At 36.4% G+C, this 22488-nt stretch overlaps 1 protein-coding gene across 1 annotated transcript; it reads right to left on the bottom strand.

Annotated features, from left to right (window-relative positions):
- Positions 1-1595: 1595 nt before the first annotated feature.
- Positions 1596-3688, bottom strand: LOC132559199 (achaete-scute homolog 2-like). The gene is made up of 2 exons (XM_060223821.1): positions 3025-3688; positions 1596-1609 (listed from the first exon to the last, which is right to left on the bottom strand). Exons 1-2 carry the CDS (start codon positions 3686-3688, stop codon positions 1596-1598), a joined length of 678 nt encoding a protein of 225 aa, XP_060079804.1.
- Positions 3689-22488: the final 18800 nt, after the last annotated feature.

The raw sequence follows: 22488 nt of genomic DNA, 5'->3' as shown, positions 1-22488 counted from the left end.
TACAGCTAAACCTAGCAACCATATCATGCTAGAGGACAGGTGTTGATTTTTCTACCTGTGCAAGGTATGATGGATCGAATTCAAAACGATATGTCTGTTCCCCCTCCACCAGGGACGTATCAGAGTCTCGATACTATTTCAAGATAGAATTCAGCCTGAATTTTTAACAGATATATCACTGTGTTCAGAAATCTAGTACTAAGGCTTCAGATTCATGGATAAATTTGGAGAATTAATTCCATTTAGAACATCAACAAGTCTGATGGAAGCTATCTAGCGACTGTTATTAATAGTCCTATGGAAAATAATAGCGAGCGTTACGGTACACCATGGCACGCGCGAGACTGTCGTCTAATGGAATGACGCGTTTTCATTGGTTGAGAGGTATGGCGAATGGTTTCGGCAGAGGGGCAGGTGCTACCGCCCGGGGTCATATCAGCCTAAAGCCATATATAGTGGAATCGCTTTTCAAACACCGGTACATCATTAAGAATGCGCTCGTGCATATCGGTTGACAATACGTATACATCCACTTGAAATCTAACGGAACTCTAATTAACAAGGTCTCTAACAACGGAATCCTTCAACCCTGACCGCTTCACAGTTATGACGACAAGATGGATGTATTTTTCTTTTATTCTTTGAATCAGAAGCTTTTTGAGAGACCATGATGATCTAAACACCCCTAAACACCGACTCAAATTTTACGTCAGAATAAAACGTGCAAATAATGTCAAATACGTATCTCTGTTTCTGTTCCCTAACTATACACATGGAGTAAAACCAATATATAATACTGCTTTGAACACATCAATATTTCTTTCTTAAAAAACAACATCTGTATAAACCTGTTACAAGATTTTGCCCCAAGTCACATACTATCCATCTGAGACTAATGCCTATTTGTCTTCGAACTTATTGTTTACTGTCAATATACTTAACGTTTGTATATGATTCATTTAGAAATATAACTTAATAATAAGTAAATTTATATAGAAATGAGAAAAAAAAACAATAAATTGATGAACAATATGTCATTTATTAACAATCAAAGCACATTAACACACAGAAAAAACACACATTCGGTGTTCCCATCATCCCGAAAGGCACACTTTGAGTGTTTCCATTATTCCGAAAGGCACGCTTCGGTGTTTCTGTCCTTCGGAAAGGCACACTTCGGACGTTTCCGTCATTCAACATTAAATGACACGTAATATAAAATATAAATAATTCTCCAACAATTGTTTTTTCTGGACAAAAGCCATTATCGCATTTTCTCATTCAATCTATGAGGAAAGTCAATAAACATATTTTGTTTTTGATTTTGTGTTTAATGGGTGAGAGACAGATTTGATCCTCGGTGTCAAAGGCCACTGGGTAAGTAAGTGACTATATACCCTGTAAATATTTTCCCTGAGTACACACAAGTGTATATAGAGATAATGCTGAGTTAAATCTTCTCAAAAATGAGTCTCAAAATAACTTTCTCAAAACATAACGTCGTCTGAAATGTTCGTTGTAAAAAAAGGTTCGATGGAATGTTCGTCAAAGTTTCCCAACAACAGAAGCTGTCTATTTCCGACTCTGGTGATGGGTCACGTTTCCAGGCCTGAAATTATACAAAATAAAAAATATATATACTAAATAAATAGATATATAAAGCAGTTTGATATGAAAAATTAAAAAAATCTGTTTCGAAGTTTTGAAATAACATATACACTAAGTAGATTTTGTACGTGTAGTATTACACGCCGATTTTCTTTATCGATTTTCAATCTGTGGTGTCATTCAGATTAAATTCAGACTCACTTCCCCGCTATACTATCAAAACAGATCGATATATCGATTTATTTTACCTAATAACACTCTGTCATTCTCCCATAACTATACAGCTCCCCATTTGTCAAAGTTCGCTTCATTTTCCAGTACAATGTACACGATAAATTTCCGGGACAGATTTCCTTTGTGACGAATATTGTCTGGTATCAATGCATTCTGTTGGATTTATGCCCTAGCAAATAAGATACATAGTATATTGAAGACCGCTTATAACATTACATCTGAGATTTTTTGTCACCCGTCTATGGGATACAATACCTAACATCGCACCTGTCTTTTTTCACTGTGCCCTCTGCATTGTCATGTGCTCCTATTGAGAGCGATAGAGTTAATTTCTATCCTAATGCAGTCAGTGTAACTATGCTGAGAGCTAATTTACATAAACATAAAAGACGTGTTTTTTCATGATATTTCAATGTCGAGTTATCTCAATGAATGACATTTTTAATTTATTTCTCACAAATGGGTGTGTTTTATAGAAAAAAAACTCTGATGGTTCTTTATGTCCACTGGCGGTCATTAAAAATTTGACCGCATTGTCCGTCAAGTATGATACACCGACTGCATACCCAGATGACCGGGAGCTGACCCGTTGATACGGCATGCTGAAAAGGATTCACCCAAAAATTGCCCCCTATCCCGGTGTCCCTAACTGATCGGGCTTACCTTAAAGAACCTATGTCCCCGGTACTCAACTCACTTGACCAAAGTAGCCCCCGCAATTTCGAAATAAAATGTGTTGAAAAGAAAAAAGGTAGACTGGATTTTAGGAAAATGTAAAGTGCTTTAGAAAGCGTAATGTCCTACTATGTAACAAGTGGAGAGAAATGAAGTTTGTGTATTGTTTGTTGTCAATATCGTATGCTTCTGTTTTGTGTTCACAGATTACTCGTAATTCATCATCCCCAGTAAAAAGTTCGGTTTAACTGATTATACTTCGATACAAATGGCTGAATTGCTATAAAATACTCAAACAAGACCATAGCAATTAGTCTGAAAATATTTGCCCCCCCCCACACCCCCCCCCCCCCTCCCACCCCGCCCCAACACCTTCATTTTCAGAATGTTATTATACGTATGAAATAAAGACAACACCAAGCAAATATTTTAAACATTTAAAAAGATGATATGAAATTCTTAACACCTGTATAATTATACTTGTTATACAAAAATATTTCATCTCACCTTCAAATCCAATTCCTAGGTTTTGGTACCCGTTTGAAGTTCTACACAACCATTCTGCAATGTCAATAAAAACATTGTCCTCCCTCGTCACTGCACCGTTGTCCGGTTGCAGCTGCAGTGTTTGTCCGGAGGGAGACGTTTCCATCTTCCTCGTGTGGAGACTCTCCGGACTGGTGGTCGTACTGGATACTTGACTGTTACAGCAGACACTGGACACTGGTGATGGACATTCCTGTTTGACTGTTTCGTTTTGAGATTGTTGTCCTATATTGCTACTATTGCCATCCGCACTGGTCACTTCTAAAAGATGCTGCAACTGTTTTATATAGTCCACTGCTGACCGTAGAGTGTCCACTTTGCTGAGTTTCTTGTTTTCAATCCCTGCAGGAACATGGTCTCTTAGAGTTTCATAGCCTAGGTTGATCATTTTCACCCGCCTTCGTTCTCTGGCGTTTCGGCGCGACATGCTGGAAATCTTGCTTCTTTTGCCGCATGATGTTGAATCGGCTTGGCAACTGATTATGTTTTTAGTAACATATTGGCCAGACTCCGAAAATATATGCGGTGCATTTTCAAGTGACCGCAACGCCTGTGCCTGCCCATCATTATGCAATGTATTGGGCTTAATCAGAATATATTGCTGCAATATTTTTGCCGTGTTCATATTTTATCGATCTTGTTTTCAGGAATAACAGATGATCAGTTGTGCTGGTAGCTTTGTCCATAGAGTGATTATCAGGTCGTGTGGCAGTCGCGTGTCTCATTGTCCCCATTGGCTGGGGCGGATCACACCGGGAGCAAAGGTCACGCCTGATTGACAGGCTGGGCTAGCGGGTACGTAGTAATTAAACATGTCGTATACGTGAGGCCACTCCCACAAAGTGTGACCGCCATCGCTGATAGATCAAACAAAGCGTGACACTTCTCAGTTACCAAGTTTTCCACACATAGAGACAAACTTAGACACTGCCAAGGGTGATATACTGCAGTACAAAAATCTTGAGATACCATTCTAAATTAAGTATTGACCAAACAAAACGAAATCGAACCGTTTTTGTTTCATTATGAAATAAGACTTCCTTTCTTTTTACACATATTTTTTTCTATTTTACAAAGGAGTACTTTATCACTTGAAATCAATGTACGACAATACATAGCGTCTCTGAAAGTAGAGTCCTTTACCTGTTGCCTGACAACCCGACCTACACAGGTAAAGCTGTAAAATTCATCTTAGTGGTCCTTCAAAATATGCCATGCTAGTAAATGGTGACAATTTTGATTTTGGAATATTGAATAAATGTTGGTATTCTTTCTGTTTTACCTAGACAAAGTGAGGAGTCTCCACTTTGTATAAAGATAACTCGGATTGGTAGTTGTTTGACCTACCTGTGCAGATATTAGGTGTAGTTTTATCAGCGTACATCTGAGCCTTAAAGGGAACGTTGTATTTTAAATGAACATTACAGGTACATAGCAGAGATGCGTTCAATGTGCGGGATGCGTTCATGCACAAATGAACGCCAGTGAATATTGCTGTAGGACGTATGTTCGTGTTTCACGAAGAGCAAATGTCTGTCATACGTTCATTTTAGTAATTATCAAGACAGTTCACAATCTCTCTCTCTCTCTCTCTCTCTCTCTCTCTCTCTCTCTCTCTCTCTCTCTCTCTCTCTCTCTCTCTCTCTCTCTCTCTGTATGTGTGTGTGTACTTAACATGTCGTCTTGTATTGTTATCATGTATTTTGTCAAACTTTAAGATGAACACAAGTTGGAAAACTTGTGACCCATCCCATTGTATTTGTTACAAGCAAATAGGTTTAAATCAATCAATGACTTTGGTATTATGATGATAAGCATCCTGTTATCCTACTTTGAGTTTTTAACTAGATTTCAACTTAGTATTTTTCATTTCATTTCGTTTTTTCGTCTGGCGGGATATTGCTCTTATGAGAAATTATAGGAATTCTTTTTTCGATGTTTTTTATTATTTTTTTTATAGCTGTGTGATGGTATGTTTGCTGTTTCGCCATATGTTGTTGAAGGTCATTGTTGTCCCTTTCAGATTTACATACATTACAGCTTTGTCGAAGGTGATTATTCAATCATAACAATACATTTTTATCAATGAAAAAAACCCAGTTGTTTTTGTCGTCCCGCCTCTCAATGATATTCAATATTCTCTCGTACCACATCACGACTGATATTTAAGAAACATTTTCCAACTATGACAAAAACCGATGTGTACCCTATAATCCAAAGTTTCTTTGTAGTGTTAAACTTGTTTATCTTAAAAAACAAACATTAAACTTCAAGCATGACTTATAAAACATTTGTTCGAATATTTGTTTGAAAATGTATTGTCCAATACTTTTCTATAATACGAGATAACATCACACATCTCGTCATGTCAATGGAAATAAACCATTTAAAAACATGATACATTCCCACAGGTGAATTTAGGGGAGTTTTCATAGGTACAGTGACGGCAAACATCTGAAGATCACGAGTATTTACTTATTAAATGCTTTACTCCTTATATCTTCAGAAAAATGGTTTCAATGGTAACAATATTGTCACATTTCGAATGTATACAACAACTTTTTATTTGTTTATCTCGATAAATTTACAATACTGTTTAACATAAGATAACATTTTTTTTCTGTTATTGTGATATATGTCAGAGTCCGGTAACTACAAACCCCGACAGCATGCAGCTACTTAGGGCGGGGAGCGACACAGAGTCTTGTGTAAATACAGCTCTTCAACGAGAAGGCCATTGTTACACACCTTCATGTGGTTTACAAAACAAACGTTCAATATTTGGAGAAAGTTTGGGGAGTAAACCCTTGTGGCGACAGTGACATTACTTGTCCGATTGCGTGTATTTAGGGATTTCTTCAACGGAAGTTCCCTTTTGAACCATATAGTTCATCATCTCACTCAAAAGGCCGAGCCGCTGTTTACTTCATCAAGTATTACGCACATGTAATTTACCCGGATGTAATATACAAGTTTCCCGCTATTTTTCGATGACAATCCAATTTTTTTAAGATTGAGAATTTACTTACGTTTAAGATGTGACATAATGATGATAGCCTTTCAAGTGCCTAAATCGTGGACGTCCGTGCCAGTTTTGCTTGACCATTGTCCATGCGCGAATGTTTTTAACGGCAGTGACCACTCTCTCTGCTGGACATCTAGTGACCACTTACAGGAAGATGAAAACATGTTTCAAGACCACCTACAAAATAAGTACTATAATTATCACTTACGGGCTGATATCTACGTTTTACACTATAATTGTCCATCAACGGTCAGAACCTTGGACCGGTCATTTCTGGATCTTATCACCTCACTTTTTTGACACTGAATGAACTTGAGATTTTTATATCAAGGTCATATCATTAGAAAATTAAATGCCCATATATAAGAATATGAACGGCCAGTGACAGTAATTGTCGTATATTAGAAAGGAAGGACTTTGACTGACGTCTATAGTCGTGGAGGCAGGTTCCGATCTCAATTCATTCGTCTTACTGTATGACATGATCAGAAAAAAACTTTCGACACTCTAATCATCATGTCAAATCCAGTGTAGTATCATAATTCATTCACATAGATGCTGTATTCATAGCATTTTAACTTAATGACGATTTGATACCGATTTGTGTCTCAACAACTGTCACGTGACCGTGAGGTTTATAATGCATTTTTACCAATTGATTATTCTAGTACATATCCCCCCTCTTTAATTTTACTCCTGCTACTGATTATTTCTTCCTTCCTTTCTTCCTTCATTTATTCCTACCTTCTTTCCTTCCTTCATTTATTCTTCCTTCATTCCTTTATTCCTACCTTCCTTTCTTCCTTCCTTCATTTATTCCTACCTTCTTTCCTTCCTTCATTTATTCTTCCTTCATTCCTCTATTCCTACCTTCCTACCTTCCTTTCTTTCTTCCTTCATTTATTCCTTCCTTCCATCATTCATTCATTCTTTCCTTCCTTCGTTCGTTCGTTCGTTCGTTCCTTCCTTCCTTCCTTCCTTGCTTCATTGCTTCCTTCCTTCCTTCCTTCCTTCATTCATTCATTCATTCATTCATTCATTCATTCCCTCCGTCCTTCTTTCCTTCCTTTATTCCTTTCTTCCTTTCTTCCTTCATTTCTTCCTTCCTTCCTTCTTCCTTCATTTATTCCTTCATACATTCCTAGATATCAAAATATAAACGTTAAAACCTTGAATGGCGAGAGTTTCAATTTTATGCAATGTAAAAAATATTTTTGTTTCAAGATGTATCACTGAAACAATCTGAAATTCTATGTTGAGGTAAACAACAAGGAAACTGTTTTTAAAAAATATCAGATTAGTATTTAATTGTAATAGATGCATGTATTCGGAAATTCTTGTGTTGAAATTCACTCGTTGAAGCAACATGAAGTACAGAGGAGAAAAAACCCCGAATGGACATAGATTTAGAGAAGCACCCTGAAGTCCCCCTTTGTATAATTATGAAACTTTGCATGTTTGATGTCGCGTTCCTCCGGACGGACACCGTTACATATGATTAGGTAGCTACAGGATCTCAATCGGTACAGGTAAATATACGTGTGACATGCGAAGAGTTCCGAATGATGGTAAGGTCAACTAAACACCTTTGTTTGGTGTAAATAAAACGTGAAAAGTAAACAAGCGATGTAAGTTGATATGATATCTTAAATATAATGTATACACCGAAATAAATATCCAGGGAAGTGCAATATTTGGGATGAAATAGTGCAAGTGACAGGGTTTAGAAAATTTCTGGATTTTTTGTTGTTGCAAATTTGTTTAAGGGATTACGTCTGTATCAATTGAAATAATGTTATTGATCAATCAGCACAATGTATAAAATACTAGATTGATCATATAACTGGTTATCATTCTGTCAGATAATAAAATAGTAAAAATGAAGGACAGGCAGAAATGACTCTTTTTCCATTATATATCCCCGAACTACTTCCGAATCTCTTTAAATCGTTGATAATCTGTATCACAGAATCCCCATTTCTTTGCCCTCATTTGCATTACATCATATACATCTTCATGTTAATGCATAATACAGGAACCGCAGTTTTCTCACAAAGGTCAAAGTTCACCATCCCGAAATTAATTTCAGAGTTCATTGAGGTAGAACTAATATGGATTTTGAGAATATGTTGACACCCGTATTTTTGTCACTAGATTTGAATGGCGTCAATCGAAACCTTTGCCATAACGACCCGAGTTCGCTCGTTGTCGTGTCAGCACACATTACAGTTAACGTATTAGGTGTTGTTAATTACGAGCCAAACTTCGATACAAATTACACAAGTAACTGTATCCATTTTTAGGTACAATTATTTCCAGAAATACCGTGACAGTATCCATAATAGCCAGCCTTCCGAAATACGAAACCGTGGCTGAAGTTGTTACGTCACGATATTTCAATAAAATTCTTGACACTGGCAGACGTCAAATTCCTCAACTGTTTCTGCGCATGGTCAAACAAAAGAACGGATCGAATGGTTTTAATAAGTTGTGCAAAGGAGTTTTCACTGGGCATGTCTATTTTAATTGAGTTTGACGCTTTTTTGTTATTTTAATACCAGTGCATCAAGTGCATTGTACGAACATATTGATCTAGATTTAGCGATATTCTCATCCGTTTCATTATGGCCCAGAATAGCTTGTCCCGCTACGGACTGAGATATTGACCCGTTACATCCGGTTCAAGTTTTTACCGATACTTCCCGCATTGTGTATATAATCACTTTTGTATTTTGATTATAATTATTCATAAAACCGTTGTGATGAATTTGTCAGATTTCATGTTTTGAGATACCATAAAGAAAAGAAAATGATTTGAATGTGATTCAAACTAAGCACCAAGCTAATATTATCTGATTTCATTATGCATTTAACAAATAGAAGAATGCAAATGCTATGTTTTATTGTTGATTGTTCCTTTGCCTTCTTAATGGTGCGAAGTTAGCTCCCTTGCAATGATTTACTTTGATTTCTTATTGGTTATTCTTGAATCCGCTTTCCAGTTTTAGGCAAGAATGAGGTAAAAAATATCAATGGTTAAATGCTCCGTATTTTCATGAAAAATGTATTATGCACTGATGAAATTTAACATGAATGTACAGGAACTTCGAGAAAAACAAAATGAAATAAACGATGATTAACTTGTCATTTGGAGACATGTTATGTACAAAATGTTTTGTTAAAACCTTAAATGACAGGTTTTTGAACAAATGAGATTTTTAGTTAAAGTTTTAATATGACAAATTGATCAACTCGATAACACTCGCCCTTCTTAATTCTAACCTCATTCTACATGAACAAGTTGTATGGATGTGCAGCACATGTTGAAAATTACCTGTAATTATCACTAATACATCATACGAACAGGTACTAGATTAAAAACCGCTGGCCTGTGACATGACCTTAAATAATAAGAAAGACATATTTATCAAAACTTTGTAAGACAAAGTCAAGATTATTGTCGTTGATTAGAATGACAAGTCTCACGCTTGATCGCTAGTTATTCCGTTATAAAGAATGATAGATTACCGAACTTTAAATTTTAAAATAGAAACCACTCCCAAAGTGTGTGATGTGTTGGGACAGGGGATGAGAAAAGCGCGCGCGTGTGTGTGTGGTAGGGGTGGGGATAGGGCAGGCATATTGGACGTGTCACCCTAGATATTGACATCACCATACAAATAACACTATGGAAGTCACTTATATACAAAATCCTGGAAATTCGATCAATAATCCCCCATGCATTTTCCGGATACGAAAGCGTCACTTATTCTAGTTTTGAGAGACATAACAGCACATCATGTGGTCTCCACTTCTGATTAATATTGAAAAATCCTACAAGGCGCCATGCTGTTTCCCAGTTTTTTACATTGAGAAATCCTACAAGGCGCCATGCTGTTTCCCAGTTTTTTACATTGAGAAATCCTACAAGGCGCCATGCTGTTTCCCAGTTTTTTACATTGAGAAATCCTACAAGGCGCCGTGCTGTTTCCCAGTTTTTTACATTGAGAAATCCTACAGTTGTTTCAAGGCAACATGCTTTGTCCCATTGTTATTTCCAGGTATGAACACTGTCATCACTTTATTTTAAAAATACTCTACAAGTTTTAATTCCGTCTCATTCGTTTCAGATAAATAACCAGACTTGGTAATCCTTTCTTGTTTTTAATGTGTAACTAGGGCTGCGTTAAGTCTTGTGAAAAGTACTATGAACAAAGCACACGGGAGGTCGACCGAACGATTATATCATACATGAGAGGAGATCAAAATCTGAATATATATATATCTTTTTCTCCAACTATTTTTGTGATACTTTTAGCCTAAAACACACGTCCATGACGGGACATTTTTCAGGGGCGTCGCAAGCGGTCAGCGATCGGAGCGGGCAGTGTTGAAAGGTTTTCATGTCACTGCGTGTGGTCAAAGAATTATATGTATGATACCACAATCATTATATTTACCTCAAATATTGAATCTTTTCATCTACTGACCACAGCAAAGTACCTCCGTTTGTATTTCCACTCCGTGACACACGAACGTGAAAGGCGAGAACCATTAAAAGTAACAGATTCCCTTACTTATTGTAACAGCACAGTGAACCATTCTATTTCTCAAGTTCATAGACGTTTAAACTTCTTTCATATCAAATGTCTTGAGACCACTTGTGAAGTCCAGTGTTTGTTTACTAGTGTAAACATTTCTTTCAACTTAATTTGTGACCGTTATAATTTGAGAATAGTTGCATTATCATAAAATGTAATGAGTTTCACTTTCGTATTCTAGGTTACCATGTTGGGTTGTGTGTCTACACGGACAATGGTACGTGCGGTCACAATAATACTGGTCAATTTCGTTCGTTTCCACGTGTGCGGACATTCTGTATACAGGCGCGCCCGAGCTTAGTCGCGAATATGAGGAGTGGTAAATTCAATTTATCTACTTCTACTGATTTCCGTATGAAAATCATTTGTACAATTTTATTTATTTCATATGATATACAAATATTCTTTTTGAATAGAATTTATTCAAGGACGTAGAAAATAATTATTAAAGTGCAATGATCTTACGCTTCAACTACACACATCGATAGCAGCACAGACGTCTAGGCTGTAGAATTAAATAGAAACTATTTTTTTCAATTCTAAAACAGAATCGTGAACCATCTGGCTGAACTGACCGCGAGCAAGAGACAGCAGCTAGACCCGACTAATGTAAAATATGTAAGATGTATCTGATATGACTTTAAACGAGGCGTCTGAAATATATTGTGTTAGAGGTGACTAATGTGGACTATGTTAGAGGTGACTAATGTGAACTATGTTAGAGGTGACTAATGTAGTCTATGTTAGAGCTGACTAATGTAGTCTATGTTAGAGGTGACTAATGTGGATTATGTTACAGGTGACTAATGTTGTCTATGTTAGAGGTGACTAATGTGGACTATGTTAGAGGTGACTAATGTAGTCTGTGTTAGAGGTGACTGATGTAGTCTATGTTACAGGTGACTAATGTTGTCTATGTTAGAGGTGACTAATGTGGACTATGTTAGAGGTGACTAATGTAGTCTGTGTTAGAGGTGACTGATGTAGTCTATGTTAGAGCTGACTAATGTAGTCTATGTTAGAGGTGACTAATATAGTCTGTGTTAGAGGTGACTAATGTAGTCTATGTTAGAGCTGACTAATGTAGTCTATGTTAGAAGTGACTAATGTGGATTATGTTAGAGGTGACTAATGTAGTCTATGTCAGAGCTGACTAATGTGGATTATGTTACAGGTGACTAATGTTGTCTATGTTAGAGGTGACTAATGTGGATTATGTTAGAGGTGACTAATGTAGTCTATGTTAGAGGTGACTAATGTAGTCTATGTTAGAGGTGACTACTGTAGTCTATGTTAGAGCTGACTAATGTAGTCTATGTTAGAGCTGACTAATGTGGATTATGTTACAGGTGACAAATGTAGTCTATGTTAGAGGTGACTAATGTAGTCTGTGTTAGAGGTGACTTACGTGCATTATTTTAGAGCTGACTAATATGTACTATGTTAAATATCACTATGGATTTTCTTACAGGTGACTAATGTTGTCTATGTTAGAGGTGACTAATGTAGTCTATGTTAGAGGTGAGTAATGTGGACTATGTTAGAGGTCACTAATATGTTCTGTGTTAGACGTGACTAATGTAGTCTATGTTAGAGGTGAAAAATGTTGTCTATGTTAGAGGTGACTAATGTAGTCTATGTTAGAGGTGACTAATGTAGTCTATGTTAGAGGTGACTAATGTAGTCTATGTTAGAGGTGACTAATGTTGTCTATGTTAGAGGTGACTAATGTAGTCTATGTTAGAGGTGACTAATGTTGTCTATGTTAGAGGTGACTAATGTTGTCTATGTTAGAGGTGAAAAATGTTGTCTATGTTAGAGGTGACTAATGTAGTCTATGTTAGAGGTGACTACTGTTGTCTATGTTAGAGGTGACTAATGTTGTCTATGTTAGAGGTGACTAATGTAGTCTATGTTAGAGGTGACTACTGTTGTCTATGTTAGAGGTGACTAATGTAGTCTATGTTAGAGGTGACTAATGTAGTCTATGTTAGAGGTGAAAAATGTTGTCTATGTTAGAGGTGACTAATGTTGTCTATGTTAGAGGTGAAAAATGTTGTCTATGTTAGAGGTGACTAATGTTGTCTATGTTAGAGGTGACTAATATGCTCTGTGTTAGACGTGACTAATGTAGTATATGTTAGAGGTGACTAATGTAGTCTATGTTAGAGGTGACTAATGTTGTCTATGTTAGAGGTGACTAATGTAGTCTATGTTAGAGGTGACTAATGTTGTCTATGTTAGAGGTGACTAATGTTGTCTATGTTAGAGGTGACTAATGTTGTCTATGTTAGAGGTGACTAATGTAGTCTATGTTAGAGGTGACTAATGTTGTCTATGTTAGAGGTGACTAATGTAGTCTATGTTAGAGGTGACTAATGTAGTCTATGTTAGAGGTGACTAATGTAGTCTATGTTAGAGGTGACTAATGTAGTCTATGTTAGAGGTCTATGTTAGAGGTGACTGATGTAGTCTATGTTAGAGGTGACTAATGTAGTCTATGTTAGAGGTGACTAATGTAGTCTATGTTAGAGGTGACTCATGTTGTCTATGTTAGAGGTGACTAATGTAGTCTATGTTAGAGGTGACTACTGTTGTCTATGTTAGAGGTGACTAATGTAGTCTATGTTAGAGGTGACTAATGTAGTCTATGTTAGAGGTGACTAATGTAGTCTATGTTAGAGGTGACTAATGTTGTCTATGTTAGAGGTGACTAATGTTGTCTATGTTAGAGGTGACTAATGTTGTCTATGTTAGAGGTGACTACTGTAGTCTATGTTAGAGGTGACTAATGTAGTCTATGTTAGAGGTGACTAATGTTGTCTATGTTAGAGGTGACTACTGTTGTCTATGTTAGAGGTGACTAATGTAGTCTATGTTAGAGGTGACTAATGTGGACTATGTTAGAGGTGACTAATATGCTCTGTGTTAGAGGTGACTAATGTAGTCTATGTTAGAGGTGACTAATGTTGTCTATGTTAGAGGTGACTAATGTTGTCTATGTTAGAGGTGACTAATGTAGTCTATGTTAGAGGTGACTAATGTAGTCTATGTTAGAGGTGACTAATGTTGTCTATGTTAGAGGTGACTAATGTAGTCTATGTTAGAGGTGACTAATGTAGTCTATGTTAGAGGTGACTAATGTAGTCTATGTTTGAGGTCTATGTTAGAGGTGACTAATGTAGTCTATGTTAGAGGTGACTAATGTAGTCTATGTTAGAGGTGACTAATGTGGACTATGTTAGAGGTCTATGTTAGAGGTGACTAATGTAGTCTATGTTAGAGGTGACTAATGTAGTCTATGTTAGAAGTGACTAATGTGGACTATGTTAGAGGTGACTAATGTAGTCTATGTTAGAAGTGACTAATGTGGACTATGTTAGAGGTGACTAATATGTACTGTGTTAAAGGTGACTAATGTAGACTATGCTAGATTTCACTAATAAGTAGTGTGTTAGATGCGACTAAGTTAGATATGACTGATTTGGACTGCGTAAGAAACGACTAATATGATTTATGTTAAAGGTAACTATGTGTTAGAGATTACAAATGTGTGCTGTGTGAGAAAAGGTCTTTTAGTTTTTCGAAAACATGATGTATGTACCATACAAGTACATGTATATATTTGTAAAGAGACTTTATAACGGTGCTCATTTTCTGAGTTTTTGAATTAAGGTATGACACAAAACAAGAGTTAGCGAAGGCGAAATGGTGACGTGGTTTATAATACATATTACTGGGCAAGCACAGAGAGTCCACTTTCGTCATTCTCATTAACAAGTTGTTTCCTTTGCGTGTCCCTGTCATCTATCTACATATCATGACTATCAGAGACCGTTCTCAGGAAGTGGGACAGAATACAAAAGATGTGTTTGTCATTCGTTGTGGTGTTAAATAGACTTCACTCAAAGCAAAATCCATCTTAGCCCCGGACTTTTAAAAAGCACTCTTTGTAATGCCTAATTGATGACTATAATTGATGTTAAGTTGGTCCTGTGACAGTTCAAATTATTCAAAGTTGATATCCTAAATAATTGTGTTCATTTACACATTGAATTGTGCTAGCATTTGTATTTTGGACTTAACGATGGGATAAGAGTGTGGTAGTTTTCTCCCGGTGACAGCGGTCGGGATAACATTGTAACGAACTTTTTCATTGTAAATATTGGGGTTACGTTGGTCGGGTACAAATCTACGACATTGATAATGTTCATTTGCAAACAATGGACAGAGTTCCGACAAATCAAAGTCTTAAAAGAAAACATACAAAGTGACATGTCAAAATCCAAGTCGGATTGATTTATAATAAAAATAAAGCCACGCCATCTCAGATTTCACTGTCCAATATTTACTCTGGCTGTCCGTGTACGAGTCCGCTGAACTCTCAAATATGTCTTATTTAAAACTAGGAGTGTTTACTAAAATATGGCGCGTTGTTCTGTCATATATTATTCGGACGCGTAAAACATCGACAGTTGGTTTACAAACGAATGAAATATGGCTTCTCATCTAACAAAAGTATTATGGAATATGCCAGTGTTTCCAGCCGTAAACCAAAATGTCGAATTATAAGGCTTTGTCACAATGGCGGGAATACGTGAGCTTTACCTCGGCACGTTTCTGGAACGTGATGGTCGCGTGCCCTGCGTGCGCATTCATGTGAAGGAAGTTATTATTGCTATACGATATGGGTAAAAATTAGAACCAGTTTCTATACTTCTTTCACTATCAATTTTTTTAACGGAATGAGTTTTGTGGTTCAATGTTTACTTCTAATCTAAGAAGCCTTTCATATCTCATGTGTACCCTTACGTCACGTAGCATTGTTTTGTGATCCCTTCCTGTGGAAATAGTCCATATTTAATTTCCGTCTCTCTATGGCTAATCTATACGATCGCATTTCTCCTTTCGTAAACATATGACACTATTAAGTTCGGATTTTTGTTCGACTGAAGTTACAATTAGCCTCAAGGCTTTAATTTTCCTTGTGAATCACACTCTCAGAAAATATTTTCCACGTAATGCAAGATTAAAAAGAAAGAAAAGAAGAAAGAAAAAAGAAAGAAATAAGGAAATTATAATTATTGAATGCAGACGGCATCAGTTTGAGAAAGAACAGATTTTTTTTGGTTCGGCTAGCCCGGAGTGTCAAGTCGCAAGTTCATATCTTGGCGTGGCGTACGTCCTTCTGTCCGTCTATCCGTGAACATTTCCCCTATAATGACAACTTCTAATCAACTTGATCAGAAGCAACGCTGGGGAAGGGGAACCAACTTTATCTTAACAATGGATCTGGGCTCTCGTAGGTCTGAGGGACAGGACTTAATATTGGAAATTTGTTTAAATCCTTCTTAAAGATATTCAATTTCATATAATCATTGAGTGTTGGTTTCCTGGGGACATTTGGATGGGTCGTACTAGAAAGAATCAGTCTTTAAAAAAAATTGTTCTGTAAAAATGACTTTTTTAAAAAAAGTTTATTCAGATTTGGCCATTAACATCCTTGGGTGAAGTGTTCTAAAATTTCCACAAACGGTACCCTCCTTGAATGTTCGAGGGTCTGGGACCAATGGAGAAGGTAGTTTTAAAATGTTTTGATATGATTTCTGAAATTCCATGTCGACCAATACATTTTGTCGTAACTGATATGCATTTCCAAATTTCGGAAATAACAGTACAACAACACGTCGTTATGCTGTCATCTGAAAAGCAATTTCATATGACATTATAACGGAATTTAGAGCAACTAAATGTACGGATTGAAACAGTGAAGATATGTAACCATCCGTGAAAATGGATGACATATAAACAAATGATACTTTCACGAAATTTTGCTGCTCGTGTCTATATTAAGTATCAGTACTGCGGAACCTCTTGATTTCATAAGGCATAAGCAAAGTAAACGAAACACTTTGAACAATGGCCGAATATTGTTTGGCTGTTCCATGGGATGATTATAATGAGCTCGGACCTGAACCATGGACGTATAAAAGGACAGGGATGTTTATTAGAAACATTATACGTTCCTATACCAGCGTTAAGGAACCCCCAATAAGACTAAAATTAGATCTACAATTTGATCCCGTTACTACGACTATTATTTGAGTTTAAGAAAACGAGCTCCAGTGGGGTTAATTGCGCGCGAGAAGATAGCGTTTTAAGTACCATCCGAATTAATCCTCACGTCAAAACAACATTAAATATGTCACCAAATTTACACATATTTACTATAGCCCCGAAAAACATCTGGAGGATTCCTAAATTTCATTAAACAAACATGCTAAGCGTTGTTATGCTATAACTTTCACGTGCTGTCAGCGTCTCCAATTATGACAGGTATACCTGTACGTATATACCTGTCATCACTTCCGCTACCTGTTTAAATACCACTAGTTACCAAGAGGCCCGTCATTAGTATCCGGGGACGGGCCCTTGAGGACGATTATGGCGGATTTTCCTATAACATGGGGTAACATCAGCAAACATCTCGACAAGTTCGGGTTACGTTCGCCGTCCTAAGTGTGTTGACATCTATCAGGCAAGTGTCAGGGGTTTTATTTAAAACTCTATGTGGAATAGAGTTGACCTTTCCCGGGCGGAGTCTGATGCCCGTGTAATTGGTCACTGTGGGGAGTCTGCTTGGACTGTCCCTAAATTGGCTGGGGCGTGGCGTCTTTGGTCTTCCTGGACAATGTTCAGTGAGTGACCATTGACTGACCATTGTACCCCACCCCGGTCCTCGCTGTCAGTTTAATGTTTCATTAAGCAGAGATACTAGGGTACAATTTGCACCATATGGGAATAATTATTGGTACTGGTTTTAGATCAGAGAGCGGGTCCCTGTTTGAAAAATATTCACTACTTAAACCTGACTTTACAAAGTATTGAACTTTCTGTGTTTGCCATTTTAATGACCGAATGCTTGAAAAGTGCTGGAAATGATATCCTGTCAAAAGTTGGAGGGGGAGCAGAAGGGGGATGATTATTCATAAAATATCTCTATAGTAATTTCTTCTGTACGATTTTCGTTTTTATTCTTTTTATCTATTTTTTGTCATTTTTTTCACTGAACATCTCAAAAACAAAAATAACAACAAATATTAAAAGCTGAAAAGTATTCATTACATATCGATGTGAAAGTATAATCTACAAATGGAGGGAGGGAAGGGAATTGTTTGTTAATTTGCAGAGTTTATCGCAGGAAAACTGTCAGAGAAAGCAAAAAAAGATAGGAAAGTAAGTAGATATAGATAAATAAATAAAAAATTAGATAAATAAATGATAAATAAACAGAAAAATGAATAAATAAAGATATTTAGTGACCATATATCAAAATCTTTTCTTCCTTGATATTAATGCTAAATAGACAAAAGAAAAGACATGATTTGTTCGCCTAACTGATGGATTGTTTCAGAGCTGTTGGGGATGAATAATTCTCAAAATATAGAAGGACAAAGACGCCTTAAAACCAAATCGCTCGAGTTTCAGGATAATCTGCATATGACTGGTTCCTCTAGACACCATTTCGAGGCATCTCTGAAAACGTAAGGGCTAAAACGGACGGCTCCTGTAGGGTTAATGGGCTGCCTTATTTTGACAACTGTAATTTTCTCGCTTTGGCCCGTGCATATGCGGGTTTAGCCTTGTCCGTCTTTCGCTTCTTCAAATTAGTTTGTTCCTTGTCGTCACGTGCCGTTACGGGACTGGACTGACACTAGATCAACACGTTCCGGAAACTGACAAGCGTTAACAGAGCTAGAGAAAGCTACATGCAAATTTATAATAAATACGTTAATTGTTATTTCTGTGAATGAGATTCAATAATTGTGAATCAGGGCAAAATTAATAACATCTTGACATTCTTGTTTCGCTCGTCATGTTTATATAGAGAATATTCTCCAATTTCAAAATTGAGTAAAGGACAAGAATCTATTGAACGAACCGTTTATCAAAAGTACTGGTGATCTTTTGTAAAAACCTGGATAGAGTATTGTAGGAGACGTCACAAATCGTCACGACTTTCCAGTAGTAAACAAGTCTTTTAATTTCTTCATTTGGTTTATTTCATACAGTCTATTTGCAAGTATGAGAGGCAACGCTACATCTCTGTAGGTCCATTTTCAGCCCATATAGTCTAATATTCATCGCTAAGTTCAATCAAAGATGCGTGATAATGATCATATGATTCAACAGCGCATTTTCCCCTGTATAGTGACATTCTGACTACCAAACCTATGCTATATTTGACTTTTGAATAATTTTGTTTCTGTGGCATTTTTTAACTGTAGCTAGGAGATAGGAACAACTATAGGTACACATCAAAAGTCGACTTTTTCATAGGAACAAACTAACTATATAACTAACCAGTAATTTAGATAACGAGGACCAAAAACCCAGTCAGTGACATATCTAGATAACTAGTTTTAGTCAGTGACATATCTAGATAACTAGTGTTAGTCAGTGACATATCTAGATAACTAGTTTTAGTCAGTGACATAACTTGATAACTAGTTTTAGTCAGTGACATAACTTGATAACTAGTGTTAGTCAGTGACATAACTTGATAACTAGTTTTAGTCAGTGACATATCTAGATAACTAGTTTTAGTCAGTGACATAACTTGATAACTAGTTTTAGTCAGTGACATAACTTGATAACTAGTTTTAGTCAGTGACATAACTTGATAATTAAAAATTCAATTACATCACTTGATAACTAGTTTTAGTCAGTGACATTTCTTGATAACTAGTTTTAGTCAGTGACATATCTAGATAACTAGTTTTAGTCGGTGACATAACTTGATAACTAAAAAGTCAATAAAATAACTTGATAACAGATTTAGTCAGTGACATAACTTGATAACTAGTTTTAGTCAGTTATATAACTTGATAACTTGTCTAAGTCAGTGACATAACTTCAAAACTAGTTAGTCAGTGACATAGCCAGATAACAAATTAGTCAGTGACATAGCCAGATACATAGTTAGTCAGTGACATAGCCAGATAACTAGTTAGTCAGTGACATAACCAGACAACTAGTTAGTCAGTGACATAGCCAGATAGGTAGTTAGTCAGTGACATAGCCAGATAGGTAGTTAGTCAGTGACATAGCCAGATAACTAGTTAGTCAGTGACATAACTTGATAACTAGTTAGTCAGTGACATAGCCAGATAACTAGTTTGTCAGTGACATAGCCAGATAGGTAGTTAGTCAGTGACATAGCCAGATAGGTAGTTAGTCAGTGACATAGCCAGATAACTAGTTAATCAGTGACATAGCCAGATAACTAGTTAGTCAGTGACATAGCCAGATAACTAGTTAGTCAGTGACATCGCCAGATACCTAGTTAATCAGTGACATAGCCAGATAACTAGTTAGTCAGTGACATAGCCAGATAACTAGTTAGTCAGTGACATAGCCAGATACATAGTTAGTCAGTGACATAACCAGACAACTAGTTAGTGACATAGCCAGACAACTAGTTAGTCAATGACATAGCCAGATAACTAGCTAGGCAATGGCATTACTTACTTACTAGTCTGGTATTCACTAAAACCAGGTTATTGGATAAAACCAAAGTAAATAGTCAATCGTGAAAAAGATAACTGATTAACTAAACAACTTTGAACTCCTCACTGCATGGATAAATGGGTTTATGAATTACTCTGGCTGTGATACACTTTACAGTATAATATGCTCTACACAATGAACTTGTTTTATGGAAAAATGAAAAAACAACAGATACTCGAGAATTCGGAAAATCACGACCGAGCCTTAAATATTTGAAGACAGATCACCACAACGTATTCCATTATTGAAGGGGGTGGAGTGGGAGGTTGGTTGAGGGGGATATTCAACATTGAATCATTTTCCTGATTTCAAGGTGTGGATAGTGGAAAGCTTCCACACCTCTGACAACCTTGTATGTGGACATTGGGGTTATCAATTATGACACGCGCGTGTGTCGAATTGAAAATAGAGATCTCCTATCATGCTAGCGGCGACATGCCGATACTGTTCTATGATTGCTGTGGTTTCAATGAGTACTATCATTCTAAACGCGGACAAAGTCCGGTGGCAGGTGTACACCGACCAAATGCCCGCTAGGTGGCGCCATAAGTGGATGCACAGCCCGCATGCGTGACTTGAGGAGAACACCGACTACTTGCCCCATTACGCCCATACAGAGTATATCAATGTCTACACGAAGTCTACCTGAAGGGGATGGGATTAATTTCATTCTCAAGTGATACGGGTGGTCGAATAACAATTTTTATGAAAAATGATAAAGAAAAAAGTATTTTTTGAAATCGCTGTTGATGTAGACTTGTGTGTGCCTGTGTACAATCATTTCGCTATCATATGACTTTCTATGTTACTTGATTTTTTTGTATACATCACCTATACATATGTATATATATTACAAAATTTTAATAGAATTAAGCAGAGAGTGTCAAATTTTAATTTAAATTTCAGTATCAAACATCTGAAAGAGGTCAGTAGAAATTTGAATAAATGAAACTTATGAAACGTCTCGCTTTTCAAAAGTACCAAAAGTTCACAATATGCATATGTTGTTGTTGCCTTGTACTGCTAAACAATTTTAACATTTTGATGTAAGAAAAACCTTTCTCGTTATCAAAAAGCATACACATGCATGCACACATGTATATATGCATATATACTTGGACACCCACCCCACATATCACTTCTCCGTATAAAAAATGATATTCAGCACACGCCAGTAGTTTTGTATGTTTATGTAATAAGGCACCTATTTCCGATAAATGACACTCGAGGGATGAAAGTGACATCCTTCTTATCAAACCAGACAATGACACGGTCATTAAATTTGTTTTTCAAATCTTAATATGTCCTTTTTCATTTCAAAACCAGAACACGAGATACCGGCGACCACATTAAGGGAGTAAGGGACATAGGCCACAAAAGAGTTCTAAAATTAATCTAACCAAAAATCTAAAAAAATAACTTTACAAAGTGTACATATTCATATTTTATCTGATCAAGTTTTCAGATATACGAAAATTCTATCCCGGCCAAGATGCTAATCAAGCTAAGATTTTAATCGACTTTAAGATAAACAACATTGAAAATTTTAGAAGAAAGGATGTGACATTATTTATGCTGGTAGTGATATACTGTGTATATAACTGGATGTTAGACAAGGATTCCTAATTTAGTTCTATCTGTTCTAAACATCAGATAAGCACTATCACAACACATCAACTTATCATACCAATTTTCTTTACTTTTGAAAATAATGTTCCTCGCAACAATTATTTCATATAGATGGGATGAGATGTGTTTTGAAGACCACGAGTGTGATAATGTTTTTCCTTACAGTAGCGTATCTATATCACTAGACATACACGTAGGAATATCTCGCCAATTTCCGATGTATATCAAACTTGTTTAGAGATAAGACATTGAATTTCCGTCCTTCTGATATGGAATGAAAGATTGATACATCCGCTTGTAAAACTTCTTACTTGATTTATTGTTTAACTTATTTTATTCCTATAATTTACAATGAAATGTTCTCTTTCAATGCAGAAACGGATTTATGGAAGAGTACATAACATTGGTAAGTAGTTGGGGTTACATTGACTTTACAAACATCCTAGTCCGAACGTTTCTTATGTTGTATGTCATTAATCCGGAAACGTTGGTATATAAGATAACATAAGACCTGAAGAACCGGCTTTATGTCATATTATTAGAATATCTCACAAGTTGTTTCTATGTGCTTAAGGCGATACTTCTTTAGTCCAGAGATGT

The sequence above is a fragment of the Ylistrum balloti genome, unplaced genomic scaffold (assembly GCF_031769215.1).
Source record: "Ylistrum balloti isolate Yb309-2 unplaced genomic scaffold, AGI_CSIRO_Ybal_v1 Utg369662, whole genome shotgun sequence".
In the NCBI taxonomy this organism is placed as follows: Eukaryota; Metazoa; Mollusca; class Bivalvia; order Pectinida; family Pectinidae; genus Ylistrum; species Ylistrum balloti.
Note: the sequence above shows the minus strand (reverse complement) of the source record. Positions and strands in the feature narration are given on the sequence as shown.

Bases quoted from the DNA above. Each gene is read 5' to 3' on its own strand.
- LOC132559199 (XM_060223821.1), bottom strand. From the start codon at position 3,688: ATGAACACGGCAAAAATATTGCAGCAATATATTCTGATTAAGCCCAAT.